The sequence below is a fragment of the Somniosus microcephalus genome, chromosome 6, assembly GCF_052327205.1.
Source record: "Somniosus microcephalus isolate GS21.2 chromosome 6, FLI_Smic_1.0, whole genome shotgun sequence".
NCBI lineage: Eukaryota > Metazoa > Chordata > Chondrichthyes > Squaliformes > Somniosidae > Somniosus > Somniosus microcephalus.
Genome location: NC_140992.1, coordinates 16,805,108 through 16,826,937, shown reverse-complemented (window position 1 = coordinate 16,826,937; position 21,830 = coordinate 16,805,108). Strand labels below are relative to the sequence as shown.

The window sequence follows — 21,830 nt, the reverse complement described above, 5'->3', positions numbered from 1 at the left end:
CACCCTACCAATTTTTGTATCATCCGCGAACTTACTTATCATACCCTTTACATTCATATCCAAGTCATTAATGTAGACCACAAACAGCAAGGGACCCAGCACCGATCCCTGTGGTACCCCACTGGCCACAGGCTTCCAGTCACAAAAACAACCTTCGACCATCACCCTCTGCCTTCTGCCACTAAGCCAGTTTTGTATCCAATGTGCCAAGGCACCCTGGATTCCATGGGCTCTTACCTTCTTGACCAGTCTCCTGTGCGGGACTTTATCGAAGGCCTTACTGAAATCCATGTATACCACATCCACTGCGTTACCCTCATCCACACACCTAGTCACCCCCTCAAAAAATTCAATCAAATTAGTCAGACATGATCTTCCCTTGACAAAGCCATGTTGACTATCCCTGATTAATCCTTGCCTCTCCAAGTGGAGACAAATTTTGTCCCTCAGGATTTTTTCCAATAATTTTCCTACCACTGATGTTAGGCTCACTGGCCTGTAGTTCCCCGGTTTTTCCCTACTACCCTTCTTGAATAATGGTACTACATTAGCGGTTCTCCAGTCCTCTGGCACATCCCCTGTGGCCAGAGAGGTCCTGAATATATGTGTTAGAGCCCCCGCAATCTCCTCCTTTGCCTCACACAGCAGCCTGGGATACATTTCATCCGGACCTGGGGATTTATCCATTTTTAGGCCAGCTAAAACCGCCAATACCTCCTCCCTCTCGATGTTAATATGTTCGAGCATATCACAGTCCCCCCGCCCTATTTCTATGTCTACATCGTCCTTCTCCATAGTGAAAACAGATGCAAAAAATTCATTTAGAACCCCTCCTACATCTTCCGGCTCCACACACAGATTGCCACTTTTGTCCCTAATGGGCCCTATTTTTTCCCTAGTTATCCTCTTACCCTTAATATACTTATAAAACATCTTCGGATTTTCCTTTATTTTGCTCGCCAGTGTTATTTCATGGCCCCTCCTTGATCTCCTAATTTCTTTTTTAAGTATCCCCCTGCACTTTTTGTACTCCTCTAGGGCTTCCTCCGTCTTTAGCCTTTTGTATCTACCAAAAGCCCTCCTTTTTTTCCTAATCCATTCTCGTATATCCCCTGACATCCAAGGTTCCCTGTGGTTTTTGGAACCACCCTTGACCTTTACGGGAACATGTTGCCATTGTATGATCTCAATCTCCCTTCTGAAAGCCTCCCATTGCTCCGATGCGGATTTTCCTACAAGTAGCTGATCCCAGTCCATTTTGGCCAGATCCTGCCTTATCCTATTAAAATCGGCCTTCCCCCAATTTAGAACCTTTATTTCCGGCCCATCCCTGTCCTTTTCCATGACCACCTTAAATCTTACCATATTATGGTCACTATCACCAAAGTGCTCACCTACTAGCACTTTTTCCACTTGGCCAGCCACATTCCCTAGAATTAGGTCCAGTACCGCCCCCTCTCTTGTAGGACTTTCTACATGCTGGCTCAAAAAGCTCTCCTGGATGCACTTTAAGAATTCTACACCCTCTGAGCCTTTCACACTCTGACTATCCCAGTTAATATTGGGGAAGTTGAAATCCCCCATTATTATTACCCTATTATTTGCACATTTCTCTGAGATTTGCCTACATATCTGTTCCTCTATCTCCCCCTGACTGTTTGGAGGCCTATAGTACACTCCCAGCAAAGTGCTTGCCCCCTTTTTGTTTTTAAGCTCCACCCATATGGCCTCATTAGAGGACCCTGCTAATATATCATCCCTCCTTACTGCAGTAATTGACTCCTTAATTAATATTGCGACACCCCCTCCTCTTATACCTCCCCCTCTGTCTCGCCTGAAGATTCTGTACCCCGGAATATCGAGCTGCCAATCTTGCCCTTCCCTCAACCATGTCTCCGTGATAGCAACAATATCATACTCCCATGTGTTTATCAACCTTCAGTTCATCCACCTTATTTGCAAGACTCCTTGCATTAAAATAGATGCCATCCAGCCTTGCCCTTATATATTTGCCCTGTCTACCAAGCTGACTTGTTTTTTTCTCTATAATTGGCAGCACATCCCCCCCTATTTCAGCTCCCCTCTGTATCCCATCCCCCTGCCAAGTTAGTTTAAACCCCCCCCAACAGTGCTAGCAAACCTCCCCGCAAGGATATTTGTCCCGCTCTGGTTCAGGTGCAACCCGTCCGACTTGTACAAGTCCCACCTTTCCCAGAAGCAGGCCCAGTGATCCAGGAAAGTAAAACCCTCCCCCCTACACCAACTCTTTAGCCACGCATTCATCTGCTCTATCCTCCCATTCCTATACTTACTAGAACGTGGCACTGGGAGTAATCCAGAGATTACAACCTTTGAGGTCCTGCTCTTTAATCTGTTACCTAGCTCCCTAAATTCTTGATGCAGGACCTCATCCCTCTTTTTACCTATGTCGTTGGTACCAATGTGGACCACGACCACTGGCTGTTCACCCTCCCCCTCCAGAATGCCCTGCAGCCGCTCAGTGACATCCTTGACCCTGGCACCAGGGAGGCAACAAACCATCCTGGATTCACGTCTACGGCCACAGAAACGCCTATCTGTTCCCCTTACTATAGAATCCCCTACCACTATTGCTCTCCCACTCTTTTTCCCCCCTTCCTGGGCAGCAGGAGCACCCCCAGTGCCAGGAAGTTGGCTGCTGCTGCCTTCCCCTGGTGAGTCATCCCCCTCAACAGTATCCAAAGCGGTATACTTGTTTGAAAGGGGGATGTCCGCAGGGGTTCCCTGCATTACCTGCCTGCCTTTGTTGCTCCGCCTGATGGTCACCCCCTGTGCTGCCCTACCCTGAGGCGTGAACAACTCGCTAAATGTGCTATCCACGAGCCTCTCAGCCTCTACTTGAATAGAGGCCATTTTTCTGGGACGAGCATAGAATTTTGTTTTCCAACAGATTGATTGCTGAACAAGTTTGCAGAATTCAACAATCGTTTTCTGCCTGTGGTCACGAGTTGAGAATGGCCAATTCTTCAAGGACAGCAGATGTAACAGTTTATGTGGTGGCCATGGTTGTTCCAGTAAATAGCATTGGTGCTGTATGAAGAACAATATAGCGATGTGTTGAATTGTGCTGTTATTCACTGGGAAATCATATGAGCTAGTTGTGTGTTTCAGTGATGATAGAAGTAAAGGACACAAACTATTAGAAAGAAATAACTTGCATTTATATAGCGCCTTTCGCAGCCAATGAAGTATTTTTGAAGTGTAGTCACTGTTGTAATTTCGTAAAGGCAGCAGTAATTTGAGCACAGCAAGGTCCCACAAATAGCACTGTGATAAATGACAAGACAATCTGTTGTTTATTGATGTTGGTTGAGGGATAAATATTGGCCAGGACACTGAGAAAAGTCCCCTGCTCTTCCTCGAAATAGTGCCATGGGATCTTTTACGTTCACCTGAGAAGGCAGACGGGACCTCGGTTTAGCATCTCATCTCAAAGACGGCACCCCCGACAGTGCAGCACTCCCTCAGCACTGCCCTGGAGTGTCAGGCTGGATTATGTGCCCAAGTCTCTGGAGTGGAACTTGAACCCACGACTTTCTGACTCAGAGGCGAGAGTGCCACCCACTGAGCCAAGGGTGCCACCTTCATACCCATTAGGTGTGGCACCATATAGTCTGATCAGTGGAGTAAGGACAGGGGGACAACAACACAATATTTTTATTCCTCTCCAGCTTTCTCCCCTCCTCTCTGAAAGCTAACCTATGCTGGAACAAGGTTCCATAGATGTTGGTCATCTTTGGGTATCTAGTCCAAGGATTCATTCTTCAGGTGCGAATCTGAAGAGTGAATGTCAGCTGACAATGTGGCCACCCGGGCACTGCACCGAGCTGGTTGTCCTCACACTTCAGAACATAGGAATTGCTATAAGAGTTGCTGCATCACTGAAAAAACAGATTATCTTGCCATTATCACATTACTGTTTAACGGCGCTTGCTGTGCGCAAACTGGCTGCTGCATTTCCGACATTACAACAGTGACTACACTTCACAAAAAAACACTTCATTGGCTGTAAAGCACTTTGGGACGTCCTGAGGTTGTGAAAGGTGCCATATAAATGCAAGTCTTTCTTTCGTAGACAAGAAAAGTCCCCATCTGGTTTGCCTTCCACCATCTTCATGATACAACAATAATGGAGTTGTCTAATCATAGCAATCAATCTCTGTCAATGAATCTACAGCAGAGACAGCTAGGAGAACCCTAGTGATGGGAGAGCTTTGGGAACCTTAGGACCCAGGTCACCCTTTCCCTCCCAAGCAATGCTACACTCTCCACATTTCGTGTCTCAAATTGCTCGTGTGCCGAATGCCCAGTTTCTAGCAGTGCCCAAGCCAACAGCTGCCACATACACGATGGGCTGGATGGCCTCCTTTTGTGGTGTAAGATTCTATGCGAAATAATCCTATAGTGAACAGGAGTAGGAACACTGAGGATATTTCTGTCCCTTCCTACCACGCGGGCAGGAAAGCTCATTGCAGCAACTCAGGCTGAGGACGACTAACTCAGCACAGACGAGACCGATCTGGTCTTCATTGCTAAGTTTTAACACGAGGCAGAAGGCACGAACCAACCTAGTCATCAATCGTTTTTTACATTAAGCTGTACAGGAAAACCTTGGCTTGGCTATAACCATGCCCCTCATAATGGGCCGGAATTTGCGGTGGGTAATAACGGCGAACTAACAGCGTCTGGCGTTATTACCCCTTCGAAACTGACCGCCACTTCAGGATGTTAGCGCACGCGCATCTAAATCCCAAAGCTGCGGTCAGTCATTCACCGCTCCGACACTGCGCTGCGCCCGCCCCCGCCCCCATAGCCGGCAATCAGTGAAATCAGTGAAACTGATGAGAACTTGGGCTTTTCCGCAGTAATATCGCTGTTAAATATCCCATTAAATGTTAAGCCTTGTTGCATTAGGTATAACTGGGGTTTTAACAGTGTATTTACTGCTAAAGAAACGTTATGGCCCTGAAAAACGAATTTTCATTTTCTGGAGTGCCAAATTTCTTCATTATAATAAAAAGTAAAATTATTAAGAAACTTTAAAAAAATATATATTTTTTAATGTTTGTTCATATTTCAGGTTCTACCTTATCCCCATGTGAGAGTCCCAGTCTTTGTTTTGCTCTCTGTAACATTTAAAAAAAGTCAGGATAAAAGCAGCTTCTCATTTCCTGGTTCTGATGTCTGTGAGAATTCTGCAATGTGATTGGTTGCTTAGACAGCTTGTTGACATCACAGCAGACCGCACTAGCGAATTCCCACTCTATGCTGCATTGAAATCACTTGAACGTTGAAAAAGGCAAACTTCTCGCCACAGAGATCGCGAGATCTCGGTGGGCAGCTTTCTTCGGGGCCAGTGGCGAATGACTTTGCTTTGCCGCTGACCGCAAATTCAGAGCCATTGTCTTTCTTAATATTCATTCATGGGATGTAGGCGTCGCTGGCAAGGCTAGCATTTCTTTCCCAACCCTAATTGCCCTTGAGAAGGTGGTGGTGAGCTGCCTTCTTGAACCACTGCAGTCCGTGTGGTGAAGGTACTCCCACAGTGCTGTTAGGGAGGGAGTTCCAGGATTTTGACCCAGCGATGATGAAGGATCGGCGATATACTTCCAAGTCAGGATGGTGTGTGACTTGGAGGGGAACTTACAGGTGGTGGTGTTCCCATGTGCCTGCTACCCTTGTCCTTCTAGGTGGAAGAGGTCATGAGTTTGGCACCTGGATCAAGGCAATTGCCTTCCTAGAGAAAGAAAAGAAAGACTTGCATTTACATAGCACCTTTCCTGACCACTGGATGTCCGAAAGCACTTTTCAGCCAATGAAATACTTTTTGGAGTGTAGTCACTGTTGTAATGTAGAAAACGCAGCAGTCAATTTGCGCACAGCAAGCTCCCACCGACCGCAATGGGATAATGACCAGTTAATCTGTTTTAGATATTGATTGAGGGACAAATATTGGTTAGGACATATAGAGGGAAAAATTCGGTTGGTTAGCGCCTCCCGTTAGCGCCTCTGGGGGGGTGCTAACGGGGCGCTAGGAACTTAGCGCCCGAGCGCGGCGATTTTAGCGCCACTCACGAAATTGAACAGACTTTTACAGCAGTTTGCAGCACTAAACACTACCGCCATGATCTCCTGCGCCCATAGATTGTGACGTCAGTCAAGCATGCATCGCCCCGGTAGCGCCCCAGACCTGATATTGAGTCGCGGCCCCTGCCTTAGTGACTGCCGCTAGGAACGACAGGTAGAGGGGAACATTTTCAAGTCGGGAAGGGGCTGAGGGAGCGCTATTTAAAGGCTATCCAAAGGAGTTTTGGCACTCAGCACCACTTTTAGGTTCCTAAGCGCCGAGCTCTTTCCCCGGGCCTATCCATTAGTGCTTCCAACACAATCGCTTTTGAGGTCTCTCCAGGCTGAGATTCAAGGCTGCAATGAGCAGGGTGTGGCTGGCCAGCAAGATGGCCCCTCCCCTTTAAGAACTGGATGGTGCCAGTCTGTCTGGCTTCCATGGTAATTGGCATCGCCTGAGCTTCGGTAGCGCTCTGAGGTAGCACCTCGCTCCCTGACGTTAGCGCCTTAAGAGAGGTGTGTAGCGCCTGATTTAGCGCTCAAACCACCTCCAGGGGCGATAGAGGCGAATTTTGCAGTCGGAGGCGATAATTAGCGCCGGGCACTAAACTTTGCGCCCGGCCGATATTCGCGCCCCAAAATGGGCGATACCCAATTTTTCCCCCATTGAGTTTCCAATTATTTATCCAGACTCCGAAAATAAGATAATTCTGGATGGTTGAGAGTGAGAAAATAAGCTTGAATTCAACCAAAGGGTCAAGATGACACCATAAACCATGAGACTTGAGTGGTTTATGAATATCATCTGAAGCCTAAAATTAAATGACTCTTAACCATCCGTTACTTTTTTTTTTATTAAAGATGCTATGGTCTCAGTAAAAGAACAGTTGCCCTATTCTTAAAACCAGAGCTGAAATGACATTGATCAGAGATGAAGAACATTTTACAAAATCAGTGCTGGGGCATGATCAGACTGTGTGACGTAAAGGAGGTAGCAATAAGGAAATTGGTTGGCTCAGTGACAAACAGATCGCGACTGACATGAATCTTGTCATTTATGTGGAAATGACTTATGAAGTAATACTGGGCGGCCTGCTGGTGGCGCTGTCCAGGAAGAGTATAAATACTCGGGCATGGGCCCAGCTTGCTCAGGACATTCGTTAACAGGAACTAGTGAAGGACACAGCTAGATCTCCATGTTGAAAAACAGTTGATTAAAGCCTTGTTTAATACTCAGACCAAGTGCCTAGTAGTTTTCTTACGTCAGCGACTATTTATTTTTATTTTCTTTCTTCGTTTTATTCAACGTGTTTTAAATGAAGCCACAAAATGCCTTAATGTGCAATTGGTCCAGCTGGTTCAATCCTATGGCAATACCGCATATATGTTGCTACCTTACTCCAGGGCAGTGATTGTGTGGGCAAGGCATGTGTACGGAGGGCTGTGATATTTAGAGTGATGCAGATTCAACTGGGCTACAGGCCTTGAAATTGCAGCCTGGACTGGTGGCGGATGAACATTTAACACATTCCTCTGAAGTTCCTTCGCCAGCCATTTCAGTGGAGGTACGAAACCCATTTGGGAACAGGAGGAGGCCATTCAGCCCCTTCGAGCCTGCTCCGCCATTCAATTAGATCATGGCTGATCTGTACATCAACCCCATTTACCCGTCGTTGCTCCGTATCCCTTGACTCCCTTACCTAACAAGTCTCTATCAGTTTCAGTCTTGAAAGCTCCAATTGTCCAAGCATCCATAGACATTTGGAGAAGAGAGTTCCAAATTTCTCTAAATTTAAGATCGTTCCCCCTTGTTCTTGATTCCCCCATCAGAGGAAATATCTTCTTCATATCCACCCTACCGAATCCTTTTAACATGTTAAACACCTCAATCAAATTACCCTTAATCTTCCGTATTCAAAGGAATACAAGCCAAGTTTATGCAACCTGTCCTCATAACTTAACCCTCTAAGCCCTGGTATCAGTCTGGTGAATCTGCGCTGCACCCACTCCAAGACCAATATGTCCTTCGTGAGGCGCGGTGCCCAGAACTGAGCGCAGTCACTCCAGGTGGAGTCTGACTGAGGCTCAGTACAACTGAAGCATCACTTCCTCCCCTTTGTGTTCCAGCCCCTCTGGAGATAAAGGCCAACGTTCCGTTAGCTTCAAATGGCTGACGTCTCCGCTAACGCACCGGACAAAGGAATCCGGCCCAGATTTTTTTTCTTTTATAACACTCCTGCGAAATACCTTGGGACGTTTTATTACGTTAAAGGCGCTATATAAACATATAAATTGTTGTTGTTGTTGCAGACTCGTAAGGCGGTCATGATATGTTACACCACAGCGTTAAGTTTCCACTTGTGGGGGAGTTCACAACTAGAGGTCATAAATATAAGTTTGTCACTAATAAATCCAATAGAGAATTCAGGAGAAACTTCTTTACCCAGAGAGTGGTGAGAATGTGGAACTCGCTACCACAGGGAGTGGTTGAGGTGAATAGCACAGATGTATTTAAGGAGAAGCTTGAGGGAGAAAGGAATAGAAGGATATGCTGATGGGGTTAGATGAAGAGGGGTGGGAGGAGGCTCGTGTGGAGCACAAACACCGGCACGGACCAGTTGGGCCGAATGGCCTGTTTCTGTGCTGTAGACTTGATGTAACTCTGGAAATGGAAAGTGAGCAAGCGTTGGTCTGTGGGTGCGGACAGTATCGATCTTGACAATAAGAACATAAGAAATAGGAGCAGGAGTAGGCCATTCGGCCCTTCGAGCCTGCTCCACCATTCAATGAGATCATGGCTGATCTTCTGCCTGAATTCCATTCACCGGCCCTATTGCCATATCCCTTGATGCCCTTACTAGTCAGAAATCTATCGACTTCTGTTTTGAATATATCCAATGACTGAGCCTCCACAGCCCTCTGGGGTAGAGAATTGCAAAGATTCACCACCCTCTGTGTGAAGAAATTTCTTCTCATCTCAGTCCTGAATGGCCTACCCTTTATCCTGAGGCTGTGACCCCTGGTTCTAGACTCCCCAGCCAAGGGAAACATTCTCCCAGCATCCACCCTATCAAGCCCTGTAATAATTTTGTATGCTTCAATGAGATCCCCTTTCATTCTTCTGAATTCAAGAGAATACAGGCCTAGTTTACTCAATCTCTTCTCATACGACAGTCCCGCCATCTCAGGAATCAATCTCGTGAACCTTCGTTGCACTCCCTCTATGGCAAGTATATCCTTCCTTAGGTAAGGAGACCAAAATTGTACACAGTACTCCAGGTGTGCTCTCACCAAGGCCCTATATAATTGGAGTAAGACTTCTTTACTCCTGTACTCAAATCCTCTTGTAATGAAGGCCAGCATACCATTTGCCTTCCTAATGGCTTGCTGCACCTGCACATTCACTTTCAGTGATTCATGTACAAGGACACCCAGGTCCCTTTGAGCATCTGCATTCCCCAATCTTTTACCATTTAGGAAATACTCTGCCTTTCTGTTTTTTCTACCAAAGTGGATAACTTCACATTTATCCACATTATATTCCATCTGCCATGTTCTCGCCCACTCACTGAGCCTGTCGCGATCCCCTTGAAGCCTCTTCACATCCTCTTTGCAACTGACACTGCCACCTAGCTTTGTATCATCAGCAAATTTGGAAATGTTACATTTAGTCCCCTCATCCAAATCATTGATATAGATTGTGAATAGCTGGGGCCTACTAGTCACAGCCTGCCATCCTGAAAAAGACCCGTTTATCCCTACTCTTTGCTTTCTGTCTGTTAACCAATTCTCAATCCATGCTTGTATATTGCCCCCATGACAGAACAGCCTGTTGAAGCTTACTTGCCACGTGAGGAATGACCACCTGGGTGGGGTAGCAGGGGTGGGGCCACCAACGCTTGTGAAACCGCATTCCAGCACGACTCAAATCTTTTCAGGAGAGGATGGGAGGAAAGCTGTGGGTGGGGGTGGGGGGGGCGGGGGCTGGGGGGCGGCAGGTGGGCTAAGTACCACATTACTCATCACGAATGGGAATAATATTTAAAAATAAGTCTCTTTTCAAGCTGTATGAAATGCAGGGTTAAATCTGACTGGAGAAAGCAGGCGCAAGAAATGAAGTGACAGAAAATTTAATTTCAAACTCCAGCCTGCCTTTATTTATTTGCCTTGGTGAGCCCCAGCTCAGTCTCTGCTCTACCAAGGGGCCTGGTGGGGCCGGAGAGAGAGCAGCAGAGGACAAGTCTCCCGTCCATGCCCCCTCACCAGCCATCTTCAGAGTAGGCCAAAACATAACGAGGGCAATTTTAAATTAACTCACTGGGCGGGAATCCCGTCCAATCGGGTGGAACCTTATTTTACACCCCCGCCCAGTATTATTCTCCATTGCCTTCAAAAGAAAAGAAAGATTTGCTTTGATATGGTGCCTTTTATGACCACAGGACATTTCCAAAGCGATTTACAGCCAATTAAGTACTTTTTGACCTAATTTTGATTGTGTAGTCACTGTTGTAATGTGGGAAACGCGACAGCCAATTTGCGTACAGCAAGCTCCCACAAACAGCAATGTGATAATGACCAGATAATCTGTTTTTTTTTAATGATGTTGATTGAGGGATAAATATTGGCCCCAGGATTTCCCTGTTCTTCTGCAAAATAGTGCCATAGCTCTCATCCGAAAGACGGCACCTCCGACAGTGCAGCGCTCCCTCAATACTGCGCTGGAGTGTCAAATGGAGAGTAAGATCAGGCGGGCTGTAAGACCAGCGTTGCACCCGATCCCGTTGGTTGTCTGCCGGGCGGGTGAGATTTAAAAATTACCCCTGAAATTCAACATTTGCCATGTTTCATTTGTAGTTTAAAGTGGCCTTATTGTCTGTCAAATGACACGAATTGTATTATTCGGTCGAACTGCCTTTCAAATGGTTCTTTGCGTATCTGTCTGATGTGTGTGTGTGTTTGTGTCTGTCTGTCATGGTCTGTTTATATTGGTCTTTTTTTAATTGGGCTCCCAGTCTATAAGTCTGCTTTCTATCGGCCGCGGCAGATTTACAGACCCAGATACAACTGGGGCTGCAAAGGAGGGCCTTTTTTTGCAGTTTAGGCCCAGTCTTGGGAGAGAGGCCTAAGAGCCTGAATAGATTTACCCCATGTGCCGCTGATTTCCCTCGTGCCTTTGCAGCAATGGGTTTAACCAGCGCCAGGGGCTGGGGGAAGAGGAAGTGATGGGGCCGCACTATATCTGGAGGGACACTGAATGCACGAATTGTTCTTTTGCTGCCCTTTGTCGTGTGTTTATATGTTCGACTCCCCACCTCCCTTAGCCCCAGTAAACAGCACTGGCTATCGATTGTAGCTGGGAAATTGCAGGTAATCATTGCTGAAGCTCAGCAATCTCGCCAACGATGGGAAATTAAAAGATATGATGGTGCTTATTGTAGCAAACCAGCCGCAATTTAAAAAATCCAGAATAATTTTGAACTCTGCTCTATTCAAATTGCTGTGATACCCTTGCAACGTAACTTTGCAGGTCCCTAGATAAATGCCAACTTGTAATGATTGCAATCTATACCTCGGCGCATGAAAGCGTTCGTGTCGCTCATCAATCAAGATGTAGCCATTTAATTCAATTCTCTGCAGGGAAATGTTGGGGGTGTAATTGGAGTCTGGCTGTACGTTCAGTGCCCCATGTTTATAATGTTTAGCCCGTGAACTGCACTGCCCCGCTACAATACTGAGCTATACAGTCTAGGGAGGGCTGAGGGTCCAAAACATTTGTTTGTGCTGAGTTAGCGCCTCTCCGTTGTGGCATGTTGGTTACAGTTGACCTCAGTGCTCTGCGCTAGGGAAGGGGGGCGAATCAGCCAGGGTTCCCACTCCTGACTGCTGTCTAGCAACTCCCCCGCCCCACCCAGCCACCCTTGCTGGTAAGTGCGTGCCCGTGTGGGCATCGGATGGGGACAAGTTTGGGCTCGGGCGTGACACCCCCCCCCGGGGTCAAATTCCCCATCGACCTCCGCTGGCTAAACTTGCACGAATGAGCCTCTTGTAGCTAGGCAACAGGTGGCTGCCGGGCGCTGATATGACCCATCGCCGGCATTGTCCTGCACCTGGAGGACAGGAGCGGATGGAATTGGGGGGAGTGGGGTGGGGGGTAAGGAAGAGCAAAATTCCTCTGGTGAAGATGGCACGGTATCGGGGGTGGGGGAGAATTGCGCCTTGTTGCGGCTGAAGGGAATCCTGACTCCCTCGGTGGGCAACCGTTGACGTGGGATAAATGAAGGGGAATGGGAAAAGGAGGAAAAGTTCACGGCATAGATTCATGGCTACTCAATGGGTGCAGAGTTAATGTTGTGTGGATGGATCTAATCCCAGCTTCAACTGATGCCACCGCCTACACAGTCGGAGCGGGGGCGGGGGGTGGTGAGCGGAGTATGGGGTGGGTCCAGCGGGAGCTCGAAAGCACACAGCCTTTGCTAAAAAATCAAATTGCCTTGCTTAATATTTAATGTTGGTGTAATGGAATCGCATTTTACCTTGGCAGGGCTCGGATTTTGCCGGGCATTCAGACAGCACTGTGACTCCTCTGTTCCCCGTTTAACACGGATCTCGATGGTGGAAAAAAACAGGTCACCATAAAGGCAGCTTTTGTTAATATCTGACTTGGCTGTGATATATTGAGAAAGTGGCCGCTGGCTGAATGGAACAGTTTTATAACATGATACACCACCGCAGGCCTGTGATGGGAGTTAGGACCTCATTTGGTTTCGGGCGTGGGGGGGGCGGGTGGGCTGCGGGTGGGGGAAGGGAGAAGAGAACGTACCATTCACAGCAACCCCCTTCTTCTCTCTCTCTCCTGTTCGTTCCTGACAGCAAAACACTGTACTGAGCCTGTGCCTCAGGCGTTGCCAAGTTAACTCCAGAGTCTGCAGGATTAGGCTTGACTCTTGCGTGTTTGCTTGTGCGCGCATGAGTGCGTGTGCGAGCGAGTGTGTGCATGTCTGTGCAAATGTGTGTGTGTGCACCTGTGTGTGTGGGAGTGTATGAGTGTGCGAGCATGTGCGAGTGTGTGAGTGTTGGAGAATGTGTGTGTATGTGTGTGTGAGAGTGTGCAAGCATGTGCGAGTGCGTGCATGCACGCGTGTGTTTGTGCGAGCGTGCAAGCATGTGCGAGTGTATGGGTGCACGTGTGTGTGCGTGCGAGTGTGTGAATGTGCGAGGTTGTGCATGTGCACAAGTGTGTGTGTGTGTGAGTGTGTGCACGAGTGTGTGTGTGAGTGTGTGTACGAGTGTGTGCATGTGTGAGTGTGTGCATGAGTGTGTGTGAGTGTGTGCACGAGTTTGTGCATGTGAGTGTGTGCACGAGTGTGTGCATACGAGTGTGTGAGTGTGTGCACGAGTGTGTGCGTGTGTGTGCATGAGTGTGTGAGTGAGTGCACAAGTGCGTGTGTGAGTGCATGAGTGTGTGCGTGTGAGTGAGTGCATGAGTGTGTGCGTGTGTGTGTGCACGAGTGTGTGAGAGTGCATGAGTGTGTGTGTGTGCACGAGTGCGTGTGTGCGTGTGTGTGCATGAGTGTGTGAGAGAGAGTGCACGAGTGTGTGTGTGTGTGTGCATGAGTGCGTGTGTGAGTGAGTGCACGAGTGTGTGCGTGTGTGAGTGTGTGAGATTCTGCAGGTGCTTTGGCTCTTGCTGGAAGCTGGTGTAAAGCTAGCCTGGATTAATCCACTAACTGCATGTTGGGTAAATATAAAAGACGCAAAAAAAAAGCACCTGGTTTGACTTCACGCAGCAGAATTAGTCGCATCTGATGAGCGTTTTCTTTGCTTGTAGCATAGCAATGAATGTCTGACAGGCGCGGCCTTTCATGAGAAAGCCTCCACTATTGGCTTCCTGCCCAGAATATTGCTGCAACACTCTCCCTGATTGGTTGTCTCCCTATCATGCATTGCTTCACAAGGGGACAAACGGCCTTTTTTTTAATAATGTACAATGGCTGGCTGCATTATGCTGCACTGTAAGTATTTTTTTTTCGATTTCACTACATACGCAGGTAGACCGTTGCCTTTGCATGTCACTTCCAGCTTGATGCAGGAAGGTGTATATTTTTTCTCTTTTTTAATTTCCTGTTCATTTCGGGGTTTTATTTATTTCTTTGTTTGTTTCTTTTTATGGGATAGGAGTTAAATACTGGTTGGTAAAATGTTGATGTATCTGTTTCTCCTACAGGTTGGTACTGAGAAGTGCCTTTCCTGGAGTCTCTGTTGCTTGGAACAGCTTCTAGAGCAGTCTCTGCTTTTTTTGCCTTGCTTGCTACCAGCTAGACTGCAACAACTGCACATCCAATCCCTCCGGCTTTAGTACAATCGCCCGCCCCACCCTCCTCCTCCTCCTCCTTCTCCTCCTTTTCCCCCCTCCCGCCCTCCTCCCCTTCATTCCCACCTAGATCTGAAAGAGAGAGAGAGAGAGAGAGAGAGAGAGGGAGAGAGAGAGGGAAAGAGAAAGAGAGAGACAGGAAGAAAAAAAAAACTTTTCGCAGTGTATCAGCCTGCCGTTGCTCTCTTGCTATTTTACTGTAACGAGCAAAGAATTATAACTTTACACACAAATAAACCAACTCTGCTGAAAAGATTACCTTCTGCCTGAAACAACCGAGGGAATTTTAAACAAACAAAAAAAGAAAAGCTGATCACTTTAAATTGCTGCAATCAGCTGGGGAGACTTGATCGATATTGATTGCACAGCACAGAAAGCGTTTGTCAAATCAGCTGGCTGGATATTGCCCTTCGAATAACTATACTGGAAGCAACTGGGATATTCACTGCCAGCGAATTGTCCCATTTTCAGGCTTCGAAACGGCCTTCAAATTGGCAACGCGGAATGGGTTACTGAGAGTACAAAGCTTGTCCTGGTTCTGACGTACCGCTCCTCGCCGGTGATAGCACTGTTGCTTTTACACAATACTAAAAAGAAGAAAGCCTTTTATTTTTTTTGGGGAATTATAAAAAAACCTTGCCAATCTAATGCCAGGAGTTTGCTCTCAAAGGAAACTTCCTCGTGGTGATCTTTCTATCGAAAAGGCCTTCCTTGCGCTCGAAACAAGAAAATACAAAGAGAATTCTTTACTTTCCCCCAGAAAACGTCGAGTTTTTTTTTAACCGGCTCTTCGCCGCACCGCAGTCTGCCTGTTTTATCTCCGCACTGTTCCGGGATATCTCACCTGCCTGTTAACTCACAAACATGGCTGTTAGCGTGGCACAGATACGGGACACAAAATGGCTGACACTGGAGGTGTGCAGAGAATTTCAAAGAGGGACTTGCTCACGACCAGACACGGAATGTAAATTTGCACATCCTTCCAAAAGTTGCCAAGTTGAAAATGGACGTGTAATCGCCTGCTTTGATTCACTGAAAGTAAGTACAGAAATGATCATGAATGCCTCATTGATTTGTGCGCGCGTGTGTGCGCACTGTGTGTGTGCGCGCGTGTGTGTGTACTTTACTGTTGATGGACTGAACTACTGTATGTGTGCAATGCTTTATATCCCATGCTTGCGATGATGGCGAACTGCAGCACCCTCCGAGTGTGCTAAACGGTTAAAAAAAAAGTAATCAGCTTTGTAACGAAATGTTGATTCTGTTGCACATGAGCCACTGTTTATGTTATGCTTTACGGAGTAAGGTTTCCACACTGATGTCATACAATGATTGCAGGTGGGTGGGGGGGTGGGGGGAAACAGCAGCTTATAAGTTAACCGGATGCAAAGATGTCTACTTTAGTGTGTGCATTAATCGAAGGGTATCATGCCCCTGTTTTAAAGAAAAAATTGTGGACGGTGCTAGTTTGTGTGAATAAGTCTCTAGCCTGTGGGCAGTGATTTTACTGCAACATCTACGCGTTGCGTCCAATTCCCGAGGAACAGCGCCTCACTTTCCAGGGGTTTGTGCGTGCAGACGATGCCAGCCAGAGCTGTCTACTGAGGAGAATGGTAGCAGTCAATGTGTCTTGGAGCTGAAGCACGGCAATGAATATAGCCTGTGTAATTTGCTGTCTATTTTTAGACCTTCCAGAGTAGCGAACCAAATACTTTTGTGAGGGGGTCCTACAACAAAATGGCAGGACCCCCTTTCAGCTGTTCAGCCAGAGCTTGGCTAACGGTCCAGTCTTTTACCCGGGCCGAAAGGACAGAAATAAAATATACTCTTGTCCCGTTCAGGCAGCACAGGAGTCAAAAGGGATTGAACCAAACCTGCACTGTATTCACAGTATGTGCTAAGAAATGGCAAGGCTTGGCCGTTTCTGAGGCCTACACTGAAGGCTTACGGTCACATGACCTGGCTGCAACCTCTTTGCTGTCAACTATTTTTCATGTGCTTACAAATTCAAGATACAAAAGCATTATTGTTATGCGTGAAGTTATTGTGACAGAGGTGAAACCGCTCTCTTCCCTCTCCCCGAATAAAAACCAATTCCTCGGTAGTTCTAATTCCTCATTAACATGTCCACGTAGGGTGTCCTGTTGATATATGGCACACAGCTTTTCCCGACATTACTTGTTGCGATAATATTTTTAAAGTAAGTCAACCGAGAGTCTGATCCCTAGGGTCGATAAGGAGAGGGCACAGATTGAAAGTAATTGGCAAAAGAACCAGAGGCGACGTGAGGGAAAATCTTGTTTACGCAACGAGTGGTTAGGATTTGGAATGCACTGCCCGATAGGGCGGTGGATACAGATTCAATAGTAGCCTTCAAAAGGGAATTGGAGAAATACTTGAAGGACAAAACAATTGCAAGGATATGGGGAAAGAGCCGGTGAATGGGACTAACTGGATTGCTCTTCGAAAGAGCCGGCGCAGACTCGATGGGCCGAAAGGCCTCCTTCTGTGCTGCACTATTCCATGATTCTATTCTATGATTCTATGAGACGGTTGGAGCTAAAGTGGCTAAAGTTGACTCCCAAAGAGCTTCTGCATGCAATTGAGTGGTGAGAACGAGGGATGCACTACCCCAGGAGTTCATAGTTGCAAAGTCAATGGAAGTGTTTTGAAAGGGAGGTAGATACTCACATGGTAAGTAAGTTATAGTAATCTGGGATGTTATGATTAAGGTTATCCACCAGGTGGTGCTGTAGCTAGTGCTGCTGCTAGTTAAGGTCTGCGGAGGTGGAATGGGAGGATGCAGGCCTGTATGTTACGCAGTTGTTTAATAAAGTACACGGACTAATTCTAATATCTCGCCTCTTCGTGTTCCTTGTTTCACTACATGGATTTATCACATAAGTGTAGGAATATGACACCCCTACAAGTCCTTTCTCAGCGACCAACCAGCTCAGGGTTTGTGAGGTGTTGCCTTGGTTACATTTCATTTTTGTAATTGAGAAGCCGAGGTGATGGGCCGAAGTCCATAGTGCGGGCAGGGTCGCCAACTCTGATTGGATGTATTCCTGGAGGTTTCATCACATGACCTCCCGCCTCCAACCGCCCCGCCCCCCACACTCCCGCCATTGGTCGCCCGACACGTCCCTCCTCGTAGTGGCCCGCCTTCCCACGTCGATGGGAACGGTAGCATATTGGTTATGTTACTCGACTCATAATCCAGAGGCAAAATACTGCGGATGCTGGAAACCCGAAATAAGAACAGAAAGTGCTGGAAATACTCAGCAGGTCAGGCAGCATCTGTGGAGAGAGAAACAGAAGGGTCATCGACCTGAAACGTTAACTCTGTTTCTCTCTCTACAGAGGCTGCCTGACCTGCTGAGTATTTCCAGCATTGTCTGTTTTTATTAGTAATCCAGGGGCCTGGATTAATGATCCAGAGACATGAGTTCAAATCCCACCACGGCAACTGGGGAATTTAAATTCAGTTAATTAAATAAATCTGGAATAAAAAGCTAGTGTCAGTAATGGTGACCATGAAACTACCGGATTGTCCTAAAAACTCATCTGGTTCACTAATGTCCTTTAAGGAAGGAAATCTGTCGCCCTTACCCGGTCTGGCCTATATGTGACCCCAGACCCACAGCAATGTGGTTGACTCTTAACTGCCCTCTGAAATGACCTAGAAAGCCGCTCAGTTGTAAAAAAAGTGCTACGAAAAACAATAAAAATAAATCCGGACGGACCACCCGGCATCGACCTCGGCACCGGCTACGGACATGACAACGGCACACCCAGCCCAGTCGACCCTGCAAAGTCCTCCTCACCAACATCTAGGGACTTGTGCCAAAATTGGGAGAGCTGTCCCACAGACTAGTCAAGCAACAGCCTGACATAGTCATACTCACAGAATCATAGCTTTCAGCCAATGTCCCCAACTCCTCCATCTCCATCCCTGGATATGTCCTGTCCCACCGGCAGGACAGACCCACCAGGGGTGGCGGCACAGTGGTATACAGTTGGGAAGGAGTGGCCCTGGGAGTCCTTAACATTGACTCCGGACCCCATGAAGCCTCATGGCTTCAGGTCAAGCTATGGGCAAGGAAACCTCCTGCTGATTACCACTTACCGCCCTCCCTCAGCTGCTGAATCCGTACTCCTCCATGTTGAACACCACTTGGAAGAAGCACTGAGAATAGCAAGGGCACAGAATGTAGTCTGGGTGGGGGACTTCAATGTCCATCACCAAGAGTCCCTCGGTAGCACCACTACTGACCGAGCTGGCCAAGTCCTGAAGGACATAGCTGCCAGTCTGGTCCTGCGACAGGCGGTGCGAGAACCAACACGAGAGAAAAACCTACTTGACCTCGTCCTCACCAATCTACCTGTCGCAGATGCATCTGTCCATGACAGCATTGGTAGCAGTGACCACCGCACAGTCATTGTGGAGACGAAGTCCCATCTTCACACTGAGAACACCCTCCATCGTGTTGTGTGGCACTACCACCGTGCTAAATGGGATAGATTCAGAACAGATGTAGCAGGTCAAAACTGAGCATCCATGAGGCACTGTGGGCCATCAGCAGCAGCAGAATTGTATTCCACCACAATCTGTAACCTCATGGCCTGGCATATCCCTCACTCTACCATTACCATCAAGCCAGGGGACCAACCCTGGTTCAATAAGAAGTGTAGAAGAGCATGCCAGGAGCAGCACCAAGCGTACCTAAAAATGTGGTGCCAACCTGGGGAAGCTGCAACACAGGACTACATGCATGCTAAAAAGCAGAAGCAGCATGCTTTCGACAGGGCTAAGCGATCCCACAATCAACAGATCAGATCAAAGCTATGCAGTCCTGTCACATCCAGTCGTGAATGGTGGTGGACCATTAAATAACTAACGGGAGGAGGAGGCTCCATGAATATCCCCATCCTCAATGATGGTGGAGCCCAGCACGTGAGTGCAAAAGACAAGGCTGAAGCGTTTGTAACGATCTTCAGGCAGAAGTGCCGAGTGGATGATCCATACCGGCCTCCTCCTGAGGTCCCCACCACCACAGAAGCCAGTCTTCAGCCAATTTGATTCACTCCACGTGATATCAAGAAACAACTGAACGCACTGGATACAGCAAAGGCTGTGGGCCCCAACAACATCCCGGCTATCGTGCTGAAGTCTTGTGCTCCAGAACTAGCTGCGCCTCTAGCCAAGCTGTTCCAGTACAGCTACAACACTGGTATCGATCCGACAATGTGGAAAACTGCCCAGGTATGTCTTGTCCACAAAAAGCAGGACAAATCCAATCCAGCCAATTACCGCCCCATCAGTCTACTCTCAATCATCAGCAAAGTGATGGACGGTGTCATCGACAGTGCTATCAAGCTGCACTTACTCACCAATAACCTACTCACTGATGCCCAGTTTGGGTTCTGACAGGACCGCTCAGCTCCAGACCTCATTCTCGCCTTGGTCCAAACATGGACAAATGAGCTGAATTCCAGAGGTGAGGTGAGAGTGACTGCCCTTGACATCAAGGTAGCATTTGACCGAGTGTGGCATCAAGGAGCCCTAGTAATACTGAAGTCAATGGTAATCAGGGGGAAAACTCGCCACTGGCTGCAGTCATACCTAGCACAACGGAAGAAGGTTGTGGTGGTTGGCGGTCAATTATCACAGCCCCAGGTCATCGATGCAGTTGTACCTCAGGGCTGTGTCCTAGGTCCAACCATCTTCAGCTGCTTCATCAATGACCTTCCCTCCATCATAAGGTCAGAAGTGGGGATGTTAGCTGATGACTGCACAGTGTTCAGTGCCATTCACAACTCCTCAGACAATGAAGCAGTCCATGCCCACATGCAGCAAGACCTGGATGACATTCAGGCTTGGGCTGATAAGTGGCAGGTAACATTTGCACCACAGAAGTGCCAGACAATGACTATCTCCAAAAAGTGAGCTTCTAACCACCGCCCCTTGACATTCAATGGCATTACCATCGCCGAATCCCCCACCATCAATATCCTGGGGGTCACCATTGACCAGAAACTTAACTGGACCAGCCACATAAATACTGTGGCAACAACAGCAGGTCAGAGGCTGGTAATTCTGCGGCGAGTGTCTCACCTCCTGACTCCCCAAAGCCTTTCCACCATCTACAAGGCACAAGTCAGGAGTGTGATGGAATAATCTCCACTTGCCTGGATGAGTGCAGCTCCAACAACACTCAAGAAGCTTGACACCATCCAAGACAAAGCAGCCCGCTTGATTGGCGCCCCATCCACCACCTTAAACATTCACTCCCTCCACCACTGGCGTACCGTGGCTGCAGTGTGTACCATCTACAAGATGCACTGCAGCAACTCGCCAAGGCTTCTTCGGCAGCACCTCCCAAACCAGCAACCTTTACCACCTAGAAGGACAAGGGCAGCAGGCGCATGGGAAAACCACCACCTCCAAGTTCTCCTCCAAGTCACACACCATCCTGACTTGGAAATATATCTCTGTTCCTTCATCGTCGCTGGGTCAAAATCCTGGAACTCCCTCCCTAACAGCACTGTGGGAGCACCTTCACCACATGGACTGCAGCGATTCAAGGAGGACTCTCACCACCACCTTCTCAAGGGCAACTAGGGATGGGCATAAATGCTGGCCTTGCCAGCGATGCCCACATCCCATGAACGAATTTTTAAAAAATTGGAAAGTGAACAGTCCCTATATTGGACAATGGAGAAAATCCAGGGAATGGGAACCAAAAAAAAGATAAAGAAGCTGCCATGATGGCGGAACAGGCTTGATAGAGAGGATGACAAACCAAGCACTAGGGTTTATTTCTCGAGGGATAGAATTGAAAAGTAGAGAATTTATGCTAAACTTGTATCGAACCTTGGTTGGACCACACTTGGAGTACTGCGTGCATTTCTGCTCGCCATATTACTAAAAGGATATCGAGGCACTGGAGAGGGTGCAAAAAAGATTTACAAGGATGATACCAGAAATGCGAGTGTATACCTATCAGGAAAGGATGAACAGGCTGGGTCTCTTTTCTCTTGAAAAGAGAAGGCTGAGGGGTGACCTAATAGAGGTCTTTAAAATTATGAAACGTTTTGATAGACTAGACGCAGAGAGAGTTTTTCTACTTGTGGGTTAGAGCAAGACTAGAGGCCATCAATATAAGACAGTCACCAAGAAATCCAATAGGGAATTCAGAAGAAACTTCTTTACCCAGAGAGTGGTGAGAATATGGAACTCACTACCACAGGGAGTGGTTGAAGCGAATAGTATAGATGGATTTAAGGGGAGGCTGGACAATCATATGAGGGTGAAGGGAATAGAGGGTTATGCTGATAGAGTTAGAGGAGG

The 21,830-nt window shown here is 47.5% G+C and overlaps 1 protein-coding gene across 19 annotated transcripts in view; it reads left to right on the top strand.

The window, feature by feature from the left end:
- Positions 1 to 21,830, top strand: part of LOC147115496 (muscleblind-like protein 1) — a 743,720-nt gene that overhangs the window by 504,628 nt on the left and 217,262 nt on the right. For 15 of the 19 annotated variants that reach the window (XM_085989770.1, XM_085989779.1, XM_085989776.1 and 12 more), the window contains one exon: positions 14,330 to 15,514. In XM_085989770.1, coding sequence (XP_085845896.1) covers positions 15,341 to 15,514 — 174 coding nt within the window. In that variant the 5' untranslated portion in view covers positions 14,330 to 15,340. Of the gene's footprint in view, positions 1 to 12,646; positions 12,732 to 14,329; positions 15,515 to 21,830 lie in introns of all 19 variants that reach the window. The other 4 variants (XM_085989768.1, XM_085989773.1, XM_085989772.1 and 1 more) reach the window with 1 other exon arrangement.